Below are 21958 nucleotides of genomic sequence, written 5' to 3' on the forward strand. Positions count from 1 at the left end.
TTGGGTGTGCAGTTCTTCGGGGGTTCTCCGTATGCTGTCCTATCTACCAACATCTTCCATCACAGAGAGGAGCCATGCTCTGCTCGATCTCGACTCCTCGGCCCGTGTGGCGAGGCGCCGGGTTACGTGTGGAAGTGATGTATTGATGTATGAAATGGCCTTTGGCTTCTCAAGCAGGTTGTAGGCTCAGCCGCACTGCGACAGCCTTAGTTGTGTGTATGGGGAGATTTACATCTAGCCTATAGCTCATCTAAGCTATTGACCTGACGTATTTTTGACATATGCAAAGATTTTGGCGATCTGAAGCAGCAGGGCGTGTTGCGTAGCTGCATTTCTGATGTATAGTTTATTCACAATCTATTTTGTCTCCTTTTGTGCCCTGAGACGGCAGCAGAGGACAAAGATCGCCTCAAACCCTCTTAGCTGCTGTAAATGAAAGGCATCTAATTGTAGACTTGCTGAATGGCAGTAATACGGTTTTTAGACTTATGTAGGACAGGAAAGCGTACCACTTCAGCGCTTATCTTTCCAAACACACAGCTCTGCTACAGTACTGTAAATGATCTGGGGGGGGGGCAGTACAGTAATATGGCTGCTCCTCGACCTACAGAGAATCTGTGCTCTGCTGCTTCAGGATGAGCAAAGCCTCAAGCCCTCGGTGACTAATGGCGGCCTTGAGAGCTGAGGCTCTGGGTAGCCATTCACTGTACCTTACGAACCTTTTGAAGTCCCGTTGATTTAAAACCGCTGAAGCTGTAAGGCGATTTGAGGAATCCACAGAATATCTTGCTGCATAATTAATAGACGTCTTTGTAGAGGGAGAAGAGGGTTTTGAAGTAGATTTGTCACGCGGCCGAAAAGCCTTAAACACAGTAGACCGTAACCCACCTCTGCTGCCGCCTTCACTGTCTGAGAAAGTTACCTGAGAAGAACCGCAATCCACGTGGAGGGAGCTGGTGCTGTTTTTCCATGAGGATATGGATTTGTATCATCCTTTTTAAACCGAAACCTCTGAACCAGCTGGATGAGAAATGATGATGGTTAAAAAAGATATCTGTTTCATGGATGGAGTACTTTTACCTCTGTGCTCTTAATTTCTTGTCCCTTTATAGCTATCCTGTGCCAGTTAGCCACAAGTTAAAGTACATCCCTGCCCTCAATCTGTCTTTGAGGCTGCCCCCCCCGAGCGAGGGCTGTATCTGAATGGCTTCTGGTTTCGCTCCACCCTGTGTTCTGAACTGCCCTAATTATTAACCTCGCTGACAGTTGTAGCCCCTTTCCTGGTCTTAAGGAGCCCGTGGATAACAGACCCGTAAAAGTTGCACCATCTGTCTCGCAGCACCAGAATCTGAACCCCCCCCATGGCTCTGTGTGGTTCACCATAAAATTTGTCATTATCTTTGATCATTAACCATTCTGAAAATGTATGCAGTTGCATTTTTGCGCTGGGGGGTTGGTTAAAAATGATTTATTCAGTTGTAATTTTATTATGAATACAGTGTGGGCAACATTAATAAAAATTATGCTACAATGCAGTACTACAGATGTATACATTTGTATGAGGTTGTAAACCATAAGTCTTCTCATTTGGAAATCCAGTCCATGTTACATGATTCAAGCTGCTGTGTTGTAGACACGGGCCTTCAAATGATACGTCCTGCTTCCTCGTGCAATACGACTGCTGCACACACTGAAGTGTTTGTCTCTTGGTTTTATGGCATTGCTTATCCGTAGTAGTTGCAGCCCTCGTGTTTACTAGCCCTTGGAACAGTGTAGTAAGTGTAGCACAGGGCCCCCACAGAGCGCTCTAACAGGTACTGAAAGTTACTGTATTGAACTGCGAGTGCAGCACGGTGTTGCCACAGCCACAGCGCAATCATTGTGCGTTTCAAACCCTCGCCTTGCATTCCTCTGGGCTGTGACCTCGGTCTGAACAGGCGGTGAATACGTCTCATTGTATTAGTAGTTTCAGAAGCGTGGTTAATCTGTGCTTCCCTTGTCGAGAGCTCTCGCGCTCGGGAGTGGTTCCCATCAAAGAGCAGAGTCTCCTCGTGGGGATGTGAAGTTTTCCTTCCTCCCGTCCCCCGTGCAACTCCAGTTCATATGTTCTCCAAATGGAACCATTTCATGAGCCATTTCATATGATCACCTTCATATGTGAACCCAGTGAGGCAACAACACTGGACCTCCTGTTCACCTCTGGTTTGATAACTCACTGATTCCTGCTTCATAAAGAGACGAGGAGAGTGCAAGGAGAGATGATTAAAGGAGCTGTAATTCGCCAAGACTAGATTAGTCAAGTCTCAAGTCAAGCCCGTGGTCTCCAGGCTGTTGAGTTTGTTCTGAACTGTGGGCTGATAACAGATGGTGCCACTCCATGCCCAACTTAAACATTGTCTATTGATTGTTTTTGTGCTCCTCCTGTCCTGTTTTATTATCGCCATCAGTACTGGGCGTAATTTTCTTCCACCCCATGATGACAATATCTCTTTTGAGGCATTTTCCAAAATCTACTTCCTGGAAGGCTGTTCAGACAGATTTGCATTTTCCTTTGTATTGCAGTTCAGGTAATGCTGCTAAACTGGGCTTCTCCTATTAAACAAACAAAACATCTGACATCAAAATGAAAGTATCGCACCGCACTGGTGCTTTAATTTTAAGACGTGGGTTTGTGGGTGAAAAGCAGTCGAGGTCAGCAATGTGTCTGTTTTGATGTTGCTGTGAGAGCTGGTGAGTTAATAGACAGGTTTCATTGGGCAGAGAGACGTACGGCTGCTTCCTGTGATGCTCGGTGGTGTTATATTGGCTCTGCTTGCGGTTTTCGATGCTGTTCATTACAGATGCAAAACCTCTGAAATGTCATATCACTGGCTTTGATAACTCACTGGTTCCTGCTTCATACAAAATTGTATTGGCTGATTCCTTAGCACATATATGTTAATCCCATTTTAAGGATTATGTAGATTGGGTTTTCAGCGCAGAGGGGTATTTAAAACTGAAATCATACGGCTTGTGTTGACACGCAAAAGTGCACTATTAACATTTTAGTTTTATTTAATTTACCTCCATTCCTAGACTAAGAAAAACAAACGTGGCTTCAATCGAACTGCCAGGTCTCTGTGTACATTTGAACATGAAACGCTTCGATACTCAAATACAATTCTCTATCTGGTTCATAGATTTAGAAACGTCCGAAACCCGTCACGCACACAGTGGAGTTCTTTAATGAATGATTTGCAGGTTTATGGGTATCAATAACATCCACACAGGAATATATAGACAAGTGTGGAAACGCACACTTCCTCAGCCTCTGCTCTCTCTTTTTGAGGCTCGTGGCCGCATATCTTGGGGTCCCTGAGGCACCCTAAGCCCAGACCGCTCTGTCCCTCAAACCCACAGCCCCTTTCCACTCGTGACTTTTCCATCTACATCATGCAATTTCCTTAATCCGCAGACCAGCCCCTGTCTTTCAACTTGAGCTGCTCTATAAAAGCTCCCTTTAATCTCTAAATGGCCACGGAGATGTGTAGCTTCTCCTGACTCCGAGGCATTAATCTGTAGCTGATGGAGATAATTTTGAATAAGCACACAGCGTATGTTTGCTTGTGTAACTGATACACAGATTTGCCTGCTTTGGCACACTGGGGCAATATTCACACAGTACCTTCATTTTCACTGACTTAAAGGGGCAGGTTTTAACTCCTGCACAGAGGGGGCGACGGCAGGCTTTTTGTATGAATTAATAATTCAGTGCTGCCGTTTGTGCTGAAATCTCGGGCCAGCGTACGGAGGTCTGTGCGGAATGTGCTGGAAGCTGCATCTCTAATTGTGTCTCTAAGATTGTCCAGATTGTGCTGAACGAGCTTCTCAGCACTCAAAACGGGTCCCTTCTGTCGCGGACGGTCTGATTTATTCCGGGCGAGCGCCGTTGCGATCGAGTGCTCGGCCACTTCAGCGCCGCAGCCTCGCTCTTCAAACTGTCAGTGAGGCACGGCTTTATTCAGATGGAGCGCCGCCTGATCGGCCCTTTTCTGTGCCGAGCGAGCGCTCCGTATCCTCTCTGGCTCGTTGCGAAGATCCCCCCCCCCCCAATGTAGCCCAAATTCTCCTCAATGGCCGTTTCCCTGGATACCTTTTCACCTGTTGCTAGGCTACTCGAAGGGTGGTTACTAGGATACAAGCAGCTGATTACATCGGTGGGTATCATGTGACGGGCGCTGGGTAGATATCGGATTGTGGCTTGTGTGTAATATGGAAGGTGGTGTGTGTGTTTGGGGGGGGGTGGTTACGTAATGCGGGGCCCTGCTGTGTTGCGCATGGAACAATGCAACCAAAAATGTGCTGAAACACGCTGGATTAACCCTTCTCGTCGTGGTTGTTTTTGAACAACAGGGAGATTATCTGATTGTCTGGATTGGCTTTCTGATCCGGCTTTCCGAGACTGTGATTGAATGGTTGAAACCGCGATATTGGTGATTGGCTAAAACAGTCTTGCGGTGGCAGGGAAGGACAGCCTAGCTGACATGAATAACAAATAAACAAACAATCATATGCGTTATCATTTGTCAGTAGTTGCATTTGTATTCGGTTGAACGCACACTTAAAAAAAAAAAAAACAACAATCTTTTATTTACGTTCAGCAGTTGTAGCAGAATGTAAATTCAGTTTATTTTGGCCTAGACTCACTTGACAAAGGAAACGATGAGCTGGCCATGAGGATGAGGCCGTTTGACCTGCAAAGGCAGTGTTTGGGATGGAGGAGAGATGCAAAGCAATGAATGCCGGGAAAGTGCGGTCGTTGACGGATTTGTATGCTTGAAGGGGGAATTCGGGCACGAGATCGGGTCGTCCCCCTTCCAAACTTGAGATTAAATCCCCAATGAAACGCTCCACAATAAAGCCCACACAAAACCGAAACCTGTGGAAGCACTGGACACCGCCTAGTATCTGTTAATAATTGAGTGAACATCTGGGGCCCTTGTCAGAGGTCTGGGCGGCCTTTGTGTGTTGTCATGGGTGTGGATGAAAAGATTAAGGCAGGGAGACTTCTCACACACTGCAAGTGACTTTACTTACAATATGATCCTTGCATACATTTTTCTCGCTACTAAATCTGGGTCAGTGAGAGACAAACAACAAAAAATGTTTTTTCTCTAACTTGACGGACATTGTTGATGGACATAGCTAGCTTCATACAGGGCAATGTGACGGACCAGGACACAACTGTGTCTCAGGGATGGGATGGTATTCAATTTCTATGATCTGATGTCTGCAGTAACCGGAATATGACTGTATAAATCATGTAGCTTAATTCTGTCTACAAATGCATGTCAACACTGAGCTTCCAGAATAAGGCAGTCTGCTTCATGAGGTTTACACTGTATAGGATTATATAAATATGGTATCAATCCAGTTATATTTCTAAAGCAATGCAGGAACAGTAGCGCTCATGTCACAGAAAGGTCAGATACTATGTGGCTATAGCATAATTAGGATAATCGCGGTGCAGTGCAGTAGGAAAGGTATCTATTTACAGTAGTCTAAATCTAAACTGGTAAAACCGGTATCCGTCTGTAAAGTGTATATTCTGCAGTGCTGCGCTTTAGAAATGCCGGTTTGTTTTTTGTAGCCGCTCCAGAGTTTTAATGGGCCAGTTCGCTTAGAAACTGCTGATTTCAAGGTCTTCTACACTTATCACAAGGATATCTGCAAATTTAGCACCAGAGCTCAGATTATATGTTGCAATAAATTTGGTTAAGTCTGTCTTTTCATGTAGCTTTTTAACTAATAAGAATAGGATGATTTAAAGTTACATTCCACAAATGTGTGTGCTAAGTACAAATTGCTCTTTCTGACAAAAATACAATCTCCAGTCTGCGCATCCAATCAATATAAAACTGGGGTCTGGGTTTTACTTTGCCCTCTATTTAACATCAAAGTGCTTGGTTGTGGTGCACAAAGCTTTTGGGGTGGGGGAGTGGTAAATAAACTTTGAGGCTTCGCTCAGTCTTTGTATGCACACCAGTTTTGGAAAGCGGAAACATTACAGTAACCGATCGGGGCTTCTGCATAGGTGCGCCCTGTATGTCCCTGTACGCCCCCGGGGTGTGCTGTGCGGTGCTGTCTGGGTTCTGAATGCTGTGTTGTCTCCTTGTCGCAGGTGAAGGACCTGACGCGGTTCCTGGATCCCAGCGGCCTGGGAGTGATCAGCTTTGAGGATTTCGTCCGTGGCATCACGACCATCAGCAATGGAGGTGAGCCTTTTGGTGGACTTGTTTTTATTCATACTGTATTCTTGTGGTCAGTGTGTGTATACCTCTTCTATCAGGCATAAATGCTAATCAACCCCCCCCCCACCAGCTGAGCGGTTTCCTGTAACAAGATGGTCCTTCCTGACATTCATACACTCCAGAAAGATGGACACTGACAGAGGCGCAGTTATGGCACGGCCTCTCTCACTCCTCACTGTTTTCTAGGTTAGCTTGCTTGGGTTTCTCAGGCCTTCAATTAATAATGGGACTCTGAGTCATAAAATCACAAGGGCCTCGGGATAAGACTCCGAGAGGAGGGATCAGGTTTTCCTGAATAATTCACACGATGCTCTGTAACTCCCGGACTTGCCGGGGGTTTCTTAGCAGCACCGTGAGTTAGATGTCACGGAGGAAATGGCCACGTCTATCTATCGGGCCCGTCTATTGAAGAACAAAGAGGGGTTGTTTTCTGACACCTCTGTCTCCAGACTATCTAGTGGAGAAGTATAGACGATCCCCCCATCCCCCCCCCCCCAGGATTAAATGGGAGACAAAAACTAAAGATGGTAGATAAACGAGGGTCGGTTGTTTTTATTTTAGTTTTATACCAGCACAACAGCGAGTCCTCTCCAGCAGCGTGTTGTCCTGTGGTTTTAATGTAGGCCAATTAATTGCGAATCTGCTGTGGAAAGCTGCACTGCAGGGGAAATCAGCGGCTTAAGACGGAGAGAAGGAGGGGGTTGAGCGCGAGTTGGGCTCACCCGAGGAGGGGCATGAAAGCTAAACGAACGCCTGCGATGCGAGGTGCCCAGAACAGGTAGCAGATTCCATCATGGGAGGCTTTATTGAGACGGTCTGTTAAAGTGCTGCACCAGCGCCCGGCACTTCTGCTCTCGCAACCCGATCTAAAGCTGCGCTGATCTGAACGGTCTTGACACTCCTCATATTTTGTTCCTCTGGTTGCATTTGCCAGGAGCTGCTTGAGATGATACTGAGCTGCAACTGAAAGGGAACCCAGACCAAGCATGTTTGATGCGTAGACATCTTTAGTTGGCATCCGGAACTGCTAGTGCAATCCAAAAAATAAACCGGTTGCCTCAGATAACTGTGCTTTTTCTCTCCCTCTTTCAGTCAATGTGTGTTTTCACTCTGAGAGAAATCTCTGACCCTGTGACCCCCCGCCCCCCCGCCTCACAGTGGGGTGCTCCTGTCTTTCTCCACACTTTTTTTTTTTTGCGACGTCTTGCAGAGCTGTCAGTCGGGGGAGGGTTGATTCTCAGCCGCAGAACAACAACAACAACTGTCAGGCAGCTCCTGAGATGGTGCGGGGGCGGAGGTGGTGGGAGGCTGAATCTTATTGTTGTTGTGAACTGGAAGACCCCCTCCCCCTAAGCTCCCACCGCGGCTGCTCTCGCTGGTCTTCATTGCAATATTATACTCCCTCAGCACTGCGCACCCTGTGTCTGTCTGTGATGGGCTCCTGCTAGCAGCTGACATCAGCACAAGGCCCTCTCTCGCTTGCTCTGCCACGCCACCCCCTCCATTGCTGTCTGATTGATAAGGACCACTTCTGCATAGTCAGACACATAGTTGTGCAGTTGCCTTCCCTAACACTGAAATTGCTGGGTTTGTACCCCCGAGGCTGTAATCCCCCCTTTTAACAGAGTGCATCAGCTTAACACACACCCTGTAGCTTTTAATAAGTGTGGGTGTGGGTGTGTGTCCTTGCATATTGTGAACAGTTTCTGATGAAGCCCGTGTGTGGCTCCTGTGGGCCACAGCGCACACTTGGGAGCAGACGGTCGAGTCTCTTGCACACGAGTGTTGGAATGCTATGATGATGTCACACAGTTCTTGACAGGCTGGTGGCAGAATTCCTCTGCTCCCATCATGCCATGCTTTTGTTTGTCCGCCACACACTGATTCAGAGATGATGGCTCACTGGGCTCAGACCTGACGGGAAAACCACTCCAACCGTTAATCGCCTCATGATTCTCGCAGATTTGATTAACCCGACTCCTTTTCCTGCTCCTTCCTGAGCCGTCCATTAAAGCTTTTGTGTGCGGTGTGGGCCAGAGGATTGACGTGTAGATGGAAATCTCCGGACTGAGCCCGTACGGGTGTAACCGGTTCTGCTGGGCATATGGTCTTTGTGTTCTGATATATGGATAGTTACTAAATGGTTAAGACCTGCTGTCTGCAGAAGGAACTGAATGAGGGAAGTAGCCGGCGCTGGGGTTTCTGGGAATTTTTGTTTGTCTGCAGCCTGTCCCGATTCATCTCACGGTTGTCTCTTTCATTATCAGTGATGGGCTGGTCTACATTACTGTGTCGCCAGGCGGTCTTTCCCAACACGAGATACTGAAGGTGCAAGATTTGAATATCCAGTCCATTGCGAAACGACAAAAATCCCCCCCTAACAACAAAGCACGGCAAATTCTCCAGGATTGGCGTGTTCGCCTCTCTCATCTGCAGAACGGTGATTAAAATCAATCGGAGCCCAAAAGGCATCCCATGGTGGAACCAGGTTAGAGACCGGGTATTGAGACGCATTGTTAAAAATGCTCCTGGTTTGAAACCTTCTCCTCACACCTGGGTTCTGTTTCCACGCTCACCAGCTGCAGGGCAAAACAGGAACGACTCATATGACCATTTCCTCAGTGAATCCTCCCCATTGTTGACCACTAATGTCTCTGCTTGAGATTGTGTGGTTGAAGGGTTTTGCATTTACATCTCACACAATCTCCCTCCCCCTCAGCCTATCGGTGAAACCCTTTCAAGTTGAGAGTGTAGGACCTAGAGCTGCTTTCTCACCAGGACCAGAGCAAACCGTCCCCGCCAGGCCAGCCTGATAAAGGAGGGCAGGCATCTACTTAGACGAGCAGCAGGGCCAACAAATCGGCTGTTTAGGCCTCTTGATTGCATGAGAGCTTGTGATAACCTCAGAGTGGGTTGTCTGCGATCACCCTACAGCCTTTAAAGTGCAGATCTCCAATTTCAATCCTGAAGTGCATGACGAGCAACAGACTTGCATTGACCTCTTGCACCATTTAGGTAATCCTAGGTTTTTCGGGGGAGGGGGAGTGAAAGTCGAAAGCTTTATTTCCAAATGCAGTGGTTAAAAAGGCCCCAGATCCCTTCTTGTGGTTTGATCCACACACTGTTGTTTCCCCATCACTGTCTACATCCTGCCTGTTTGTAACGTGTTGCCGATGACTGTTTTAGGCTCGGAGCTGCAGCCATACGACCTGGGCTTCCCCCCTGGAGAGGAGGCGGGGGGCTGCGAGGAAGAGTACGACGACTACACCGCCTTCGAGGTGAGTGTGCTGGTGTTGGCATCCTGCCACTGTCCCACAGTCCCAACCACCACCAAACTGCCCCACACATCTCAGTGTTTTACCCGTATAGTACCCTAGAGCCGGGCTTCTCAACCGCTAATGGATCAGCTTTTGCTTTTCATTACTTTGCACATACATGTAGAGCAGTGTTTCTCATCCCTGGTCCTGACGGCCCCCCTGCTCTGCTGATTGTTGTTCCAACTGAGCTCTCAATCACTTAATAGTACTGTTAATGTAACTAATTTGCATATTTAAATTGTGTAACTGATTACAAAGTTGGTTCCTTAATAAAATAAGTTATTTATACGATTTTATACTTAACTTGAAACCCCTACTTTTTACCCTCGAGGATGTTTAGTGTCCCCCCCAAAGCCAACCTTTCTGAATCTTTACAATATTTTTACAGTTTCTGAATAATTTCTGTTACAAATTGCACATGTAATTTGGGGGGAAATAATAAAACAACAATTAAAGTTCATAAAAAGGGATGAACTGGGAATTAGTTTTCATCAGTGCTTCGTTTTCAACTGTGCCCCCCCCCATCCCATGCAACCTCCGGAAATTGGCCCTCCATCACCAGACATTGGGGACCCCTGGTTTACAATAATGAAAAGGCTCTGATTTAGGAAATTATTGGTTCAATTAAGTGTTCAATTAAGTAACCAAGAGCTCGGTTGGAACAAAAACCAACAGGACCAGAATTGAGCACTACTGATATCAAGTATCAAAATCTAGTATTCAGAAAGCAAAAGCCTTTTTTTGTTACGTTTTGAAGTCTTGAAACCCATTCAGTTGCTCACTAGCCAATTATTATGATTATTTTGCTCTGGGATATTTTAAATTCTGAATGAGACGGCCTGGCACAGAAGGTCTTCACATCTGACTGCACTTCTGTACTACCAACAGTGAAATCTTGGAGAGGAGATGTGAAATGTTCGGTGTTTTTGTTTTTTTTGTATCGCGTGTTTAAGGTTGTGGTCTACATTTCTTGAATTCCTTGTACTTCTGGTTTATCAAGAAAGTTTTTAGTTTGACTTCTGCAGGGCTCTTCCAGTTTGCAGGCCTGTGGTTCTGTAATGGGATTTCCTTTCAGGACCAGGTGTCATCGCGGCGCCCTCATCTGTCCAGAACGTGCACTGCAGCGTCGGACACCACTGCACAGTGCAGTCCGAGGACCGAGGGGCAGTTAAAGGATTAACCCCTGTGGATGCAGTGTTTGAGGACCGTGACACACACTGCTGCTGTCATAGTTCACCAGGTTCAGCCGATTCCTTGTCCTCTTGTTCACAGGGGTTTTCTGAAGCAATTAAGGGTTTTATGGCTCAAATCTGGTTTTGTTTGGATTCTGAACTTTTAAGTTGAGCTGTGCCAATCGAGAGATCTTTGTTGCCCAGCAGCAGCAACAGCAGCTGTGATCTCACAATGACGTCTTTATGGGACTGGGGAGCACATAGTTTTATTTATATCTTTACACCCAGTTTCCAAATTTAAAATGCTGTTACAATCGTGTGCTGTTGGTGCCTTTTATTTCCCCGAGCCTGGTATTTTAAGTGCTGTGGAATCAGTTAAATCGTAATAGATCTAGATATGGCTGGCAGTGTCTGTCTGGGTAGAGGCATCAGACAGATTCATAATCAGGTCAAGTGTTTGCCAGCTACCAGACAATTGAATAAAGTTGCGCTCCTTCACCACTTAATTGCATCAGGTACTCTGGCCCGATTGACCCATTCGCAAGTCAACGCGCAGCTGAAGGTGTCTGGATAGTTTGTTTCTCTCATCCAGGTCTCGGAGCCCACTGTCCAGCAGGGGTCGCTCTGGCACAATCTCTTGCCCGGCTGTTGTGTGGTTCCCTTGATTAAACCTCTCTGGAGTCGGGACTGAGTAGATGCCCTGATCAGGGACACTTAGGGTGGCTTTGCAGAAACCGCTACCTCTTCTCTGTGCCCCGGCTAGACACCTGCGGCTTCAGACCCAGTCCCAGTCAGACTTGCAGCGGCTGCGCAGCGTCTCGGCCCCGCGCTCTCTGCCTCGCAGCCCTCAATAGGCCCCGTTGTTCCACTGTTTGCTCAGAAAACAAACGCAGGCAGCTGGGCGTGCCTGTTCCACACTTTCCCCAGAAAGAGCCCAGAGCTAAATGTTAACTTGCACTTTGTTTTAATTAGTAATGAAGCCGTTTCTCTGCATGGACCTTGGCGAGTTAATAGGTAATGGTGGAATGTTTCTAATAGAATGACTACGGGGCTTAATTGACTGAGTAAGCATGTGAATTCATCTGAAGGGGATGCTTACTGTGCTTTCGCTCCTGGCTGAATTATGACTGCCTCTCTCGCTGGATACGATGTAGCTGGCCTGCGGTGTACAGGAAGCTGATCACCGGCTATATAAATACGTTTTATTGCTACGTGGGGGTGAGGTTGCTGCCGTTGTTGTGGAAGGCAACCATAACAACATGCAAATCAAAGTTCTGGATTCACTGACGTCATCTGTGGACCTTTTCCCACATGACCTGGCTGCCCTGCCCGCTTCAGGTAAACTTGCTCAAAGGAGGTGGTTAAGCACACATGACGTTAACCAACCTGTCTGTGGGAGGTCCGTGGGCAGGAGGTCCTGTCCTGCATTTGAACTCCGCCCTGCGAGTGACAACACCCCCCCCAGGGGCTCCTTACAGCTCCTGCACTTTGCACTTCCACCTCAGACGGGACCAGGTCTACGGCACCGCTCCGTGTCCCTCTCAGTGTACGATTCTCTTCTGGCTGCATCTGAGGAGGGAGACTGGGGAGACGGCAGGACCTCCCCCCTCCTCCTTCCCCAGCGCCAGTCCCATGACAGCTCTTCCTTCCTGCTCTGCTCAGTAATAACATGGCACTGGGAACTGCGGCCAGCCCTCCAGGCGCTGCACCTTGCGAGTCTCCCGTCTGGCAGGTAGGGTCCTCGCTCGCCCGCTTTGCTCGCTCTCCGCACCGCAGACCTGCCGGCGCTCCCCGGTGGCTTGGTCATCTGACGGCCTGAATTTGTGGCTGGCGAGGAGCCTTGTTTGATTCCCTCCCTCTATAGTCTTGCCTGTGTTGTCTGTTTCGGCGAACTGGTTGTGACCTTGTTTTGTTGTTGTTAGTTAAACAAACCTGAGCACGAGCGAAGGGAAGTTGACAGCTGTACGGTTTTGTTCTGTGGTGGGTCTGAAGTCTGAAGGGCTGGGTTAACCGGTCAGAGACTGCAGTGCCGTTGTCTGTCTGTGGTGCTCCGATGGAAAAAGTGCCCCAGTAGCGCTCCTGTGTTACTGTGTTGGTAGTTGTAATGTTTGTTGACCTTGACTGACTTGTGAGATCTAAAATGACAAAAGAGAAAAGTGTTGGATGCTGACACTGCAGCCAAGTCAGATGTACGTTTCCCCAAGTTATTGATTTTTAATTGATTTTTATTAAATGTTTTGGAAACTCATCACTAAAAGTCTGAGTATCTGAAATTATTGCATTCTCTCTCGGCGATCCTTATAAGGCTGGGTTCCTCATGCTCTTATTCTCCCATCTCAGGAGCATCAATCACATTTATCGTTTACAATTGGTCATGATTTTTTTTTGTTCAAATTTAAATCGACTGGTTAAAGCGAAACTTATTGAGAAAAAATGTGAAGCCAACCGGTGCTTTGTGTTAATTAGCCAATTTTGTCAATGCATTGCGAAGTGAGATTGTCTATGAGTTGGTAACGGGGGGGACTTTCTTCTCAGTCGTAGATGCCCAGGCGGGCGGCCTCTTGGTGCCTTGTCGAGTCGATTTGCTAATCCCTTGTTAATCATTAAAAGAGCCTAATGCATTTTTATCAGTTCAATAACATACAGGCAGCTAAACCTCGCCCTGAGGGCAATTAATTACATCTTGTTTTAGCATTGTAAGCAAACTTTAATTAGCGCTTCACACATCCACTGAAATTGTGGCTCCGGAGCCTCGCTGAACCCCCGCCCCATCAAACACTTTCATCTAACTTGCATCTTCATTTTCTCCTTATAATCATTTGTATCGATGTGCCCTAGCCCGAGCTCCCTCCACTTCACCAGACGTGTTCTGTGGTGGTGTTGGCGAGGCGGGGGGGGTTTCATTTCCGTGTGAAACATTTGAAACCAGAGTGTTCCCTGAGCTGCAGGGTGTCGCACACAGCGCCCTTCTGCTCTTGGGAGAAGCCGGCAGTGTCGAGCCCTGCAGCGAACGCATGCCGTGTTCTTGGGCTGCTGTCCCCTGTGTGTAACGCTGTGCCGTGCGTCCGTCCACAGCAGAATGAGGTGACGGACAGCGCCTACCTGGGCTCGGAGAGCACCTACAGCGAGTGCGAGACCTTCACGGATGAGGACACGGGTACGCTGGTGCACCAGGAGCTGCACGAGGAGGTGGAGACGGACAGCGCCATCGACGCCACGCTGCACGACTCCGAGGAGGCCGGGAGCAGGTCAGTGCCGTGCCGACCCTACCTTGCTTGATCCGTGTTCTCGGTGGCCCCAAGTACAGTCGCACCGAGCAGTTTGCCTTGGTCCTTGCAGATCACAAGTCCATATCGCCGGCCACTGACAATTATTTTTATTAAAGTTGATTTGAGATGTGAAGATATTGTTCATTATGTCTGGTTTTGTCAAATCAAGAAAGAGGGTCTGATCTTTCTACAGCCCACGTAGGGCTCCCTTCAATTCAATCGGATCAGTTGGCTCAGTGTAAAAGAGTCCTGATGGCTTGTATATTGAGTCTATTGAGAGACTTGCCATCTGAGGCAGGAAATCGTATGCATTTCATATTTAAGTAACAAACGTGAAACATTTAGCTGTCTTTTTAGTCTGTTATTCATTCCTGGATGTTTTGCGTTCCTAACATCTCGGTGATCTATTTTTAGTTTTGAAAGGCTTGACAAGAGCAGTGAGAGCTTCATCTGCAATAACGTGGGGAAAAAAATAAATTTAAATTGCTCGAGATTGAAGTAAAAAAAAAAAAAAAAAAGGCAAAACTAGGTCAAGAATGATTAGTCTGTTTTGATTGGGAAAGAACTTCATTTCGGCTGAATACTTCACACCTGCCCAGCTGGGTTTCAAATGTTGAAGGTAAACTGGGAGAACGGAAGAACGGTTTTAAAAGGCCGCGCATCTCGTTACCGAAATCCAATCAGTGCTGTAACAGTTCATTTTATAGTTTATCCTGGACACGACCATGTTTTGGTTTAGTACTTTCATGAATTTAGTTATAAGTAATTGGATTTTTCTGCCAGTTTTTTTAAAATTAAGATTATGAATTGCTTTGAGTCTTTACACTGTCTATTCCCTTGGCTGCTAATCAGGACTCCCCCCCGCTATGTGCCGACACCTATGTAGAGTTTATTGATCCTGGTCATCTGCAGTGAATGATCATTTTCCTGTGTTGCGCGCTTTATCCGACGCATGCCGATGCTCGACCGTGATCGAAGGCGCAGCTGTACTGGAATCCAATGGACGCGGTTTGTTGCCGATCCGTTGAAAGACTAATCTTTGGCCCTCTGCCACATCAAAGGTCCGTCACAGAAAAGTGCTGCTAGTGGATCACTGGTTAATCATCAGCCAGGGCAGCTTGCAGAGCACGGAGAGGAATATCAGCCCTACTCAACCGCTGATAAGCTGTCTTGAAATTTCAGGCTTTTAAGCAGTTGGCGTTTCAGTTTGGAACTTGTCTCTACTTGCCCTCAAGCCCAGCTGTATATTATAGTGAATGATAATCAATGGCTTTTGACTGAAGTAAATGGGAAATGCAGTTCAACAATCCTCCTCGCATCCCTGCTTGACTGTATACTCTATGGCATTGACATCGAGGAACATGTATCCGGGCCACCAGAGGCTTAAACCAGTCAAGTCTCAGTTTAGAGTTCAGCTCCTGGTGGGTGTTTCTATTTATTGATTTCTTAAACGGTTCAATATGTAATTCGTGTGTTCAGATTCATCCGTTCAACAGGAGTTTAGGACCGCTTTGTTTACTGGGTCAACACCACGCCCTTCCCTAACCAGGAAGAAATTGACCAAGATTAGCTTCAAAATAACTCTTTAACCCCCCCGACACAAACAATGGTTAGCGAGTCCTCGGCCGTCGGATTTAATGATAAATTGTTGCTGTGGTGGAGCTTTTGAAATGTTCTAAATTTCTGACAAGCTGGGGGATGAGGCCAGTTTTGGCATTGACTGATCCCAATGAGTTACAATGTGCAACTGTAAGACCTTGAGACCATTCTGGGGAGAGAGAATTGGGCTCCCTGGCTGCCGTGAAGTAATCGGGTGTAAGTCGCTCAGTTTGCCCGTCCTTTACCTTTCCTGCGGCACGACGGTGTGCGAGAGACGCGCTCTGTAGACCATACTCTCCCTGGAGTCCCGAGTCGGTGTTGTGCTCGGTTCAGGGAGGTGGACTGATTCTTTATCTCTCCAGAGCTCCGATTACAGCCATAGTCCACTGCTGCAAGATGTCCAGTAAGTTGTTGCTCACAGTTGCTGTTAGGGCTGAATCTCTGTGTCTGTATCTATGTTGTTAATGCTGACGCGAGATGAAAAATAGTTTTGATTAGATTGTGATTTCTGTAATAAACTGCATTTTATCGATGAGCAAGCAGCTTATGGGTGAAACGTTTGTTTTGAGCTTTCTATAGCCTGTCTATAGAGTTATAGTCTGTACTGAAAAGTCGGCAGAAAAGATTATAACAATTGTTAATGTTCATTTTTGGTTATTAGTTTTATGGTTGTGTAAATCTTTATTGATTTGGATTCATTTTACTGAATTTGTGCTCTCGAATGGCTGAAAGTGTCCTAATGTCTGAGGGTGCAGTCTTCTAAACAAACTCTGTGAAAATAACAGCTGGCTCCAGTGTTTATACCAACATTTCAAATCCAGGTGGCAGCTCAGGTCTCAGTTCAGGTCTCCTGGCTGTCTGTTAAGATATGGTGTGTTTTGAGCATGGGGGGTCGTGCCCAAGTCAAGACCTCCATCTGTGCACCATAGTGGGGTGGGGGGTCAGAGCTAAGCTGTCACAAAGGATTTACAGATCTGGAACGAAGCTCTGCGGAGGAGAATACTCTTGATCTAGAACATTTTCACATTTATCACTGTCCTGGGGATGTAGACCAGACAAGCTCTTTATCATCTTCTCAAACAATAACGAATATCGAACCCCAAAAATGAATCGAACACGGGATTACAGAACCCCCACACCGACACAGGAATTAGTGCATGCCAGCTGCCGCCCTGCAGACCGCAGATGGACCTGCTCTGGCTGTCGACTGTGAGGTTGCACACTGAGGTCTGCAGGCGTGAGCTGAAACCCACACAGATCAGCCTTCTCATTCGAGCGCAGGGTTTCTAGCTGCAGACCAGACAGTGAAGACCGTGGGTGTCGTGATGCGTTTTGATCTGGCTGTTTGTGTCAGAACCGCTTTCGACAGAGGCCTCTCGAGAGACAGTTTAAGTTTGTTAATGTCTGCAATTAGGTTTTTAAATAATGTACTACGAGAGCATTTGAAAGCCTCTGCAGCCAAATCCCATTGGTAGATCTGTCAGTTGAGCATGTGCAGGCGGACCCTGGGACTGGACGATGCATGTGATGAGGCTGCCCCATGTGGGGATCTGTTTTAGGTGGACGGTGCAGGATCCAGGATGCGAGAGGAAGTCGGGGCCCAGGCTTATCTGCCGACTCGGCGACTTTGTCCGACAGGGCTGATCTGTCTCCGAGCTCCAGTGACAGAGATGTGTTTTTGTTTCCTCTCCGAGAAAAGGGCCTTGAATGGCAGGAAGTGTGGAGTCTGCGCTTTCTGACTTTTTTTTGGAGCTAGTCTATCGTAGCACCCCCCTGCCGCCTCCATGCATAGATACCACTGCCTCACCGGTCGTGCTGATGGAAACGACCGGCCTTTGGCTCCATATCAAGTCTGTTTGGAAGTTCACCCCTGTCCTGTTTGACCTGCACCGGATACTGAAAAACACCCCCTTTGATACAGGTTTCCACTGCTGTCTTCAGTGTTTAACTGTTAGTAGTGGTAGCATTATAACTCTGTTCCACAAGTGGGTTTCTTACACTGTGACCATTTATTGGTGGTTCAGTGGTGTGTTTAACCCGTTGAGTTCAATCCCCGGGCTTTAACAGCGCTGTGACGTGGTCCACCTCCCTCTACGACTGGACAGTTGTCGTCCCCCAGCACAATGCATGTTTGATTTTGTAGCTTTGACTCTAATGGTGTAAACTAATCGTATCACACTTGAATGGAGGGATTGAAAAGACAGACGGACATTTTGAACTTCAGTAAAGTTTTTTTCCCATGCTGGCTGTCAGACGTGACTCGTAAGCGTCTGTTCAATGACATGTATTGCACAGGAATGAGGCTCCAATTTCCCCCCGTCACCGTTTGTCTCTCTCTTACAGTTGTGACAGGACGCTTTGTTCTTTATTCTCTTACTTTTGGCACATTTTTTTCTTTCTTCATGAGTCCCAGCTGAGTTGCTGAAATACCCAGTTTTATTAGCATTCCTGTCAGTTTCCCACGTCACTTCTGTGCATCTCAGTCCCTTTGCAGTATCTGCTTCTTCGTATTGTATGGATCTTGCATGCCTACATATACTTGTATATGAACGTGTACGTGTTTTTAGAGGGGGGGGAATTAAAGATTATCGAAAGCATGGTTTCTTCTTTATCCCACCAGCACAGGACTGTATACAGTTGCAGATTCATTCTTAGTCACGCAAAGTTGCCTAATCTCACCAGTCACCCTTTTGCTTCAAAGTGAATAACGCGTGGGTGTTACGGTCCGGCGGTGCGAGTGATTTAAAGGTGCCATTCTCATCCATTTGCAGCACAGCCCTCCATGTGCATGTTAGAAAGGTTGCACTGCACTGTGCGCTCTTGCCTGGATTAGAAATTAGACCGGATTACAGCCCCCCCCCGGCCCCTCACGGGGTACAGTCACTGCGGCTCCCATTGCGGCGCTCAACCCTTAATCTCATTAGCCCTCCTCGAGTCAGAGCCAGTCTGTGCTCGGGTCTCGACCTGCGCAGACTCCCGGCACCGAGCTGCAGTGGGGGGTTGTGTCCGCTTCCCGGAGCAGGACTCTTGGCTGCTCTGATCTTTGGCGGAGATTTTGGGAGGGGGCCCTGTGTGTCTGACCCCGGGGAAGAAGATGCGGTATTTCTCCTCGCCCGCACTGCCTGCCTTGGAACTGAGAGCCTGCGTCGGGTGAGTGCACAGCCCACAAGGGAACGGGCAGCTCGGTTTAACAGCCAGACTGGTCCAGCTTTCGGCAAGTGACCTCTCAACCGCAAGTATGCAGAGAATTCCCCCGAAAAGAAAGAGTATGTTGGTGTTGCGTTGGTGTTCAGTAATACTCGGTGTGGGAATGCAGGGCAGCTGCTCTGGTATGTTCCCATGTGGTGTGTCGGTGTTCAATTGCTCTTTATCAGTATATAACTAGATTATGATCATAAATCGCACAAAAACCTGACCTGACAGGATGCTGACTTTTCAAAAGGCTTGTGGGATGACTGCTTTACTAATGTGTACAGCAAGCGTTGGCTCCAATGTTGGCTCTGCCCAGCGAAGGCAGCCTAGGTTGGCTCGTACTCGTAGGCTGCCGGGACCGCGGGAAACAAAGCTGATTTTATTAGGTTTTCATAATCGACTTGCTGGGTTGGAGGGGGGGACGGGGGTGTTATGGAATCAGTGGCAGTTTGCCACGAGGTTGCCGATTTGCAAAATGGTACATACTGTACCAAATGCAGCCCTCCTCCGTACCTTGAGTCATTGCTGTTCTTTATCCCAGTGCTGGAGTTCACATCGAGCGGTGCCAAGTGCTGAGATTGGCACTCTACCCACAAACACAAGACACTGTTGGGTGGCATCAGATGCGTGTTGTGATTTAGGCATGCAGCGATTTACCGATTTCACTATTAACCACTATTTAAAACGTCACGGTTTTGTAACCGTAAAGGCTCGGCTACACGAGTGTTTCTGTTCTCACTCTCAAAAAAGGGACATTATGGTAACATTATTTTTCTATGAACAACGGTTGCACAATGAGGAAACTTAAACAATGCCAGCGCAGCCTGCAGACTGCAGACGGAATGAAAACGAAGTTACACCAGCTTAAAATGCCATGCGGCACCTGCTGTCCGGAGAACGACATTTGTGTTTGAGGGGGGCTCCTTACATTTAGTAAAATTAGCAAAACAATGGCAGGGGGACCAACCATTGATGCTCTATATCCACCAAAAAAAACACCTGAAGTAGTCAGTGTGGGAGCATTTTGGTTACTTAAAGAATGATCATGGGGTTGTTCAAGACGACGGATATCCTACATGCAAAACTTGTAGAAAAAAAGTCTCTGCTAAAGGGTCCACACCTCAAATTTGATACAACATCTTCACATGCCCAAGTAAAGTTAATACATGTGATAACTGAGTTAAACAAATTAAGTGGCAAATTACTTAATGAAACATTGAGTTGCTAGGGAATTGGATAAAAAGTGTCACTTGCAATCAATGAAGTAGCAGTGAGTTAATAGTTGCAACGTAAACCAACGGCAGCAAAGCAGGAAATGGAGCATTTAACTCAAAAGCCAACTAGATCATTTTTTTTCCACCATGTTTCACAAGTACTCTACTCGGGTCCAAAAGAAATGTAGAAAAAAATACACAAATGGAAAATACTAATCAATTTTGTAATGTAGGCTAGTTGATCAAAAGAGCCCTGCAGCCTTTGACTCCCATTTGTTTTGTTTTGTTTTGTTTTGAAATAATGACATGGATGTTTACAGAAGTAGCTTATATTTAATTCCAAAGAGTTATTTTCATTTATTTTTAACTGTATTATTTGGTAACTGTAGTTTCGAAAGGCAGCAACTGTTAAAAACATAGGCCATGACAAAAATGTTGTACAATAAAACCTCTAATTAATGAATGCTCATGTGATTTTATACATCCCTAGTGTTGTGAAATAAATTAATGCATAATAATCGTTAAACCATGATTATTCCTCATACTTTAATCATACTATCAAAATCTAGAATTGTCATCCCTAGTTGTGATGTTGGTCTTTTAATGCGTTTTGAAATAAACTAGCGATGAAGAGGCTTGATATTCAGGAGGCTCATGAGCAAGGATGTCAATAGGAAGTGCAGCTTTTTGAGATCTGACCTTTTGACACGAGTTAATGTAACATCCCAAGGATGCTGGTGCATCTAGTCACTGCATCCGAGCTTCATAGCAGTGGCGGCTTAATATGCAGTATGCAGTGCAAATGGGAGGATGCATTGTACTTGCACTCTTTATTTTGTTGTGGAATTTAAAATAATGTATATTTTAAGTGTTTCCAAGTGTATTCAAATTATTTTCTTGTATTCGAAAACATATAGAAAAAACATTTCCAGTTCCCATGCGAGAGCGGGGGGAGACCAGATTTTCTAAAGTAGAAACCAAACAAAACTGATCACATCAAAATATGGTGTTTTGTTCAAATTTCCAGATATCTGCTGCCGTTTCATCTCGTTTCCTTTGTTTTTGAGCAGCACAGTTATAAAAGAGAATTAAACTGTGTTCCATTATTAAAAATGCCTGTTTAAAATCTGTCGGTATGAAATCTACAGTCGCAGTCAATATGTAGCTCACTGACTGTAACTAACTTGGCAGTACATTATACTAATGCATTGATCTAGTATTTTGAATACACCAATGACCCTGTCGTACTCAAAAGGTTATAATTTTTTCCCAGATAACCTCCACATAAGCTTGATCAATTATAGTAAGTGTTGCTAATTAAATGAATCGCACATCTATAACATCATGTGCAGCATCAATTTTGTATGGGCTTCCTTTAAAAAAATATACCTCTTCTTGACACTGTCAGGAAAATCACAAATTTTTCAAGCTAATTTATTTCTGTCGTCGGTACATTTTAAGAAACTTGCGTTGGTTTCACAGGCAACTGGATGTCTCTGGGGGCACAACTTTGTATATCTAGCATTGCAGTATTACATACAGTTACAGGTAATGAGGGTTTACCAATATAATCACTTCATGCATTTTTATATTTAATTTAGACTGTTTCTTTTTATATGCACACTTCAATTTGAATACTCTTGCCCATCCCTATAAGTATATTGAACACTGCTCTAAAGTGCAACCACTGTTGTAGTTTGTTTTAAAAACTCAAATGAATGTGAAGTGCTTATCCTGCAATGGGGAATGGATGTGTTTTAAGTGTCTCGTGTGGCTGTTCCCGGGTTCCCGGACCCGGCGGGGTTTCTCATGGGAGCGCGTGTTATGGAGCCGGTTAACCCTTCAGTTACCAGCCGAGTGGCCCTTGTTTGCCGCCGGTCAGTGATCGGTGTGTTGCTGCCTTGC

At 46.3% G+C, this 21958-nt stretch overlaps 1 protein-coding gene across 2 annotated transcripts in view; it reads left to right on the forward strand.

Moving 5' to 3' along the window:
- rab11fip3 (RAB11 family interacting protein 3 (class II)) overlaps nucleotides 1–21958 on the forward strand; it is a 49337-nt gene that overhangs the window by 14162 nt on the left and 13217 nt on the right. For both annotated transcript variants that reach the window (XM_066690235.1, XM_066690236.1), the window contains exons 2-4: nucleotides 6161–6254; nucleotides 9477–9568; nucleotides 13855–14027. In XM_066690235.1, coding sequence (XP_066546332.1) covers nucleotides 6161–6254; nucleotides 9477–9568; nucleotides 13855–14027 — 359 coding nt within the window. The remainder of the gene's footprint in view (nucleotides 1–6160; nucleotides 6255–9476; nucleotides 9569–13854; nucleotides 14028–21958) is intronic.

Source organism: Amia ocellicauda, chromosome 17, assembly GCF_036373705.1.
Source record: "Amia ocellicauda isolate fAmiCal2 chromosome 17, fAmiCal2.hap1, whole genome shotgun sequence".
Taxonomy (NCBI): domain Eukaryota; kingdom Metazoa; phylum Chordata; class Actinopteri; order Amiiformes; family Amiidae; genus Amia; species Amia ocellicauda.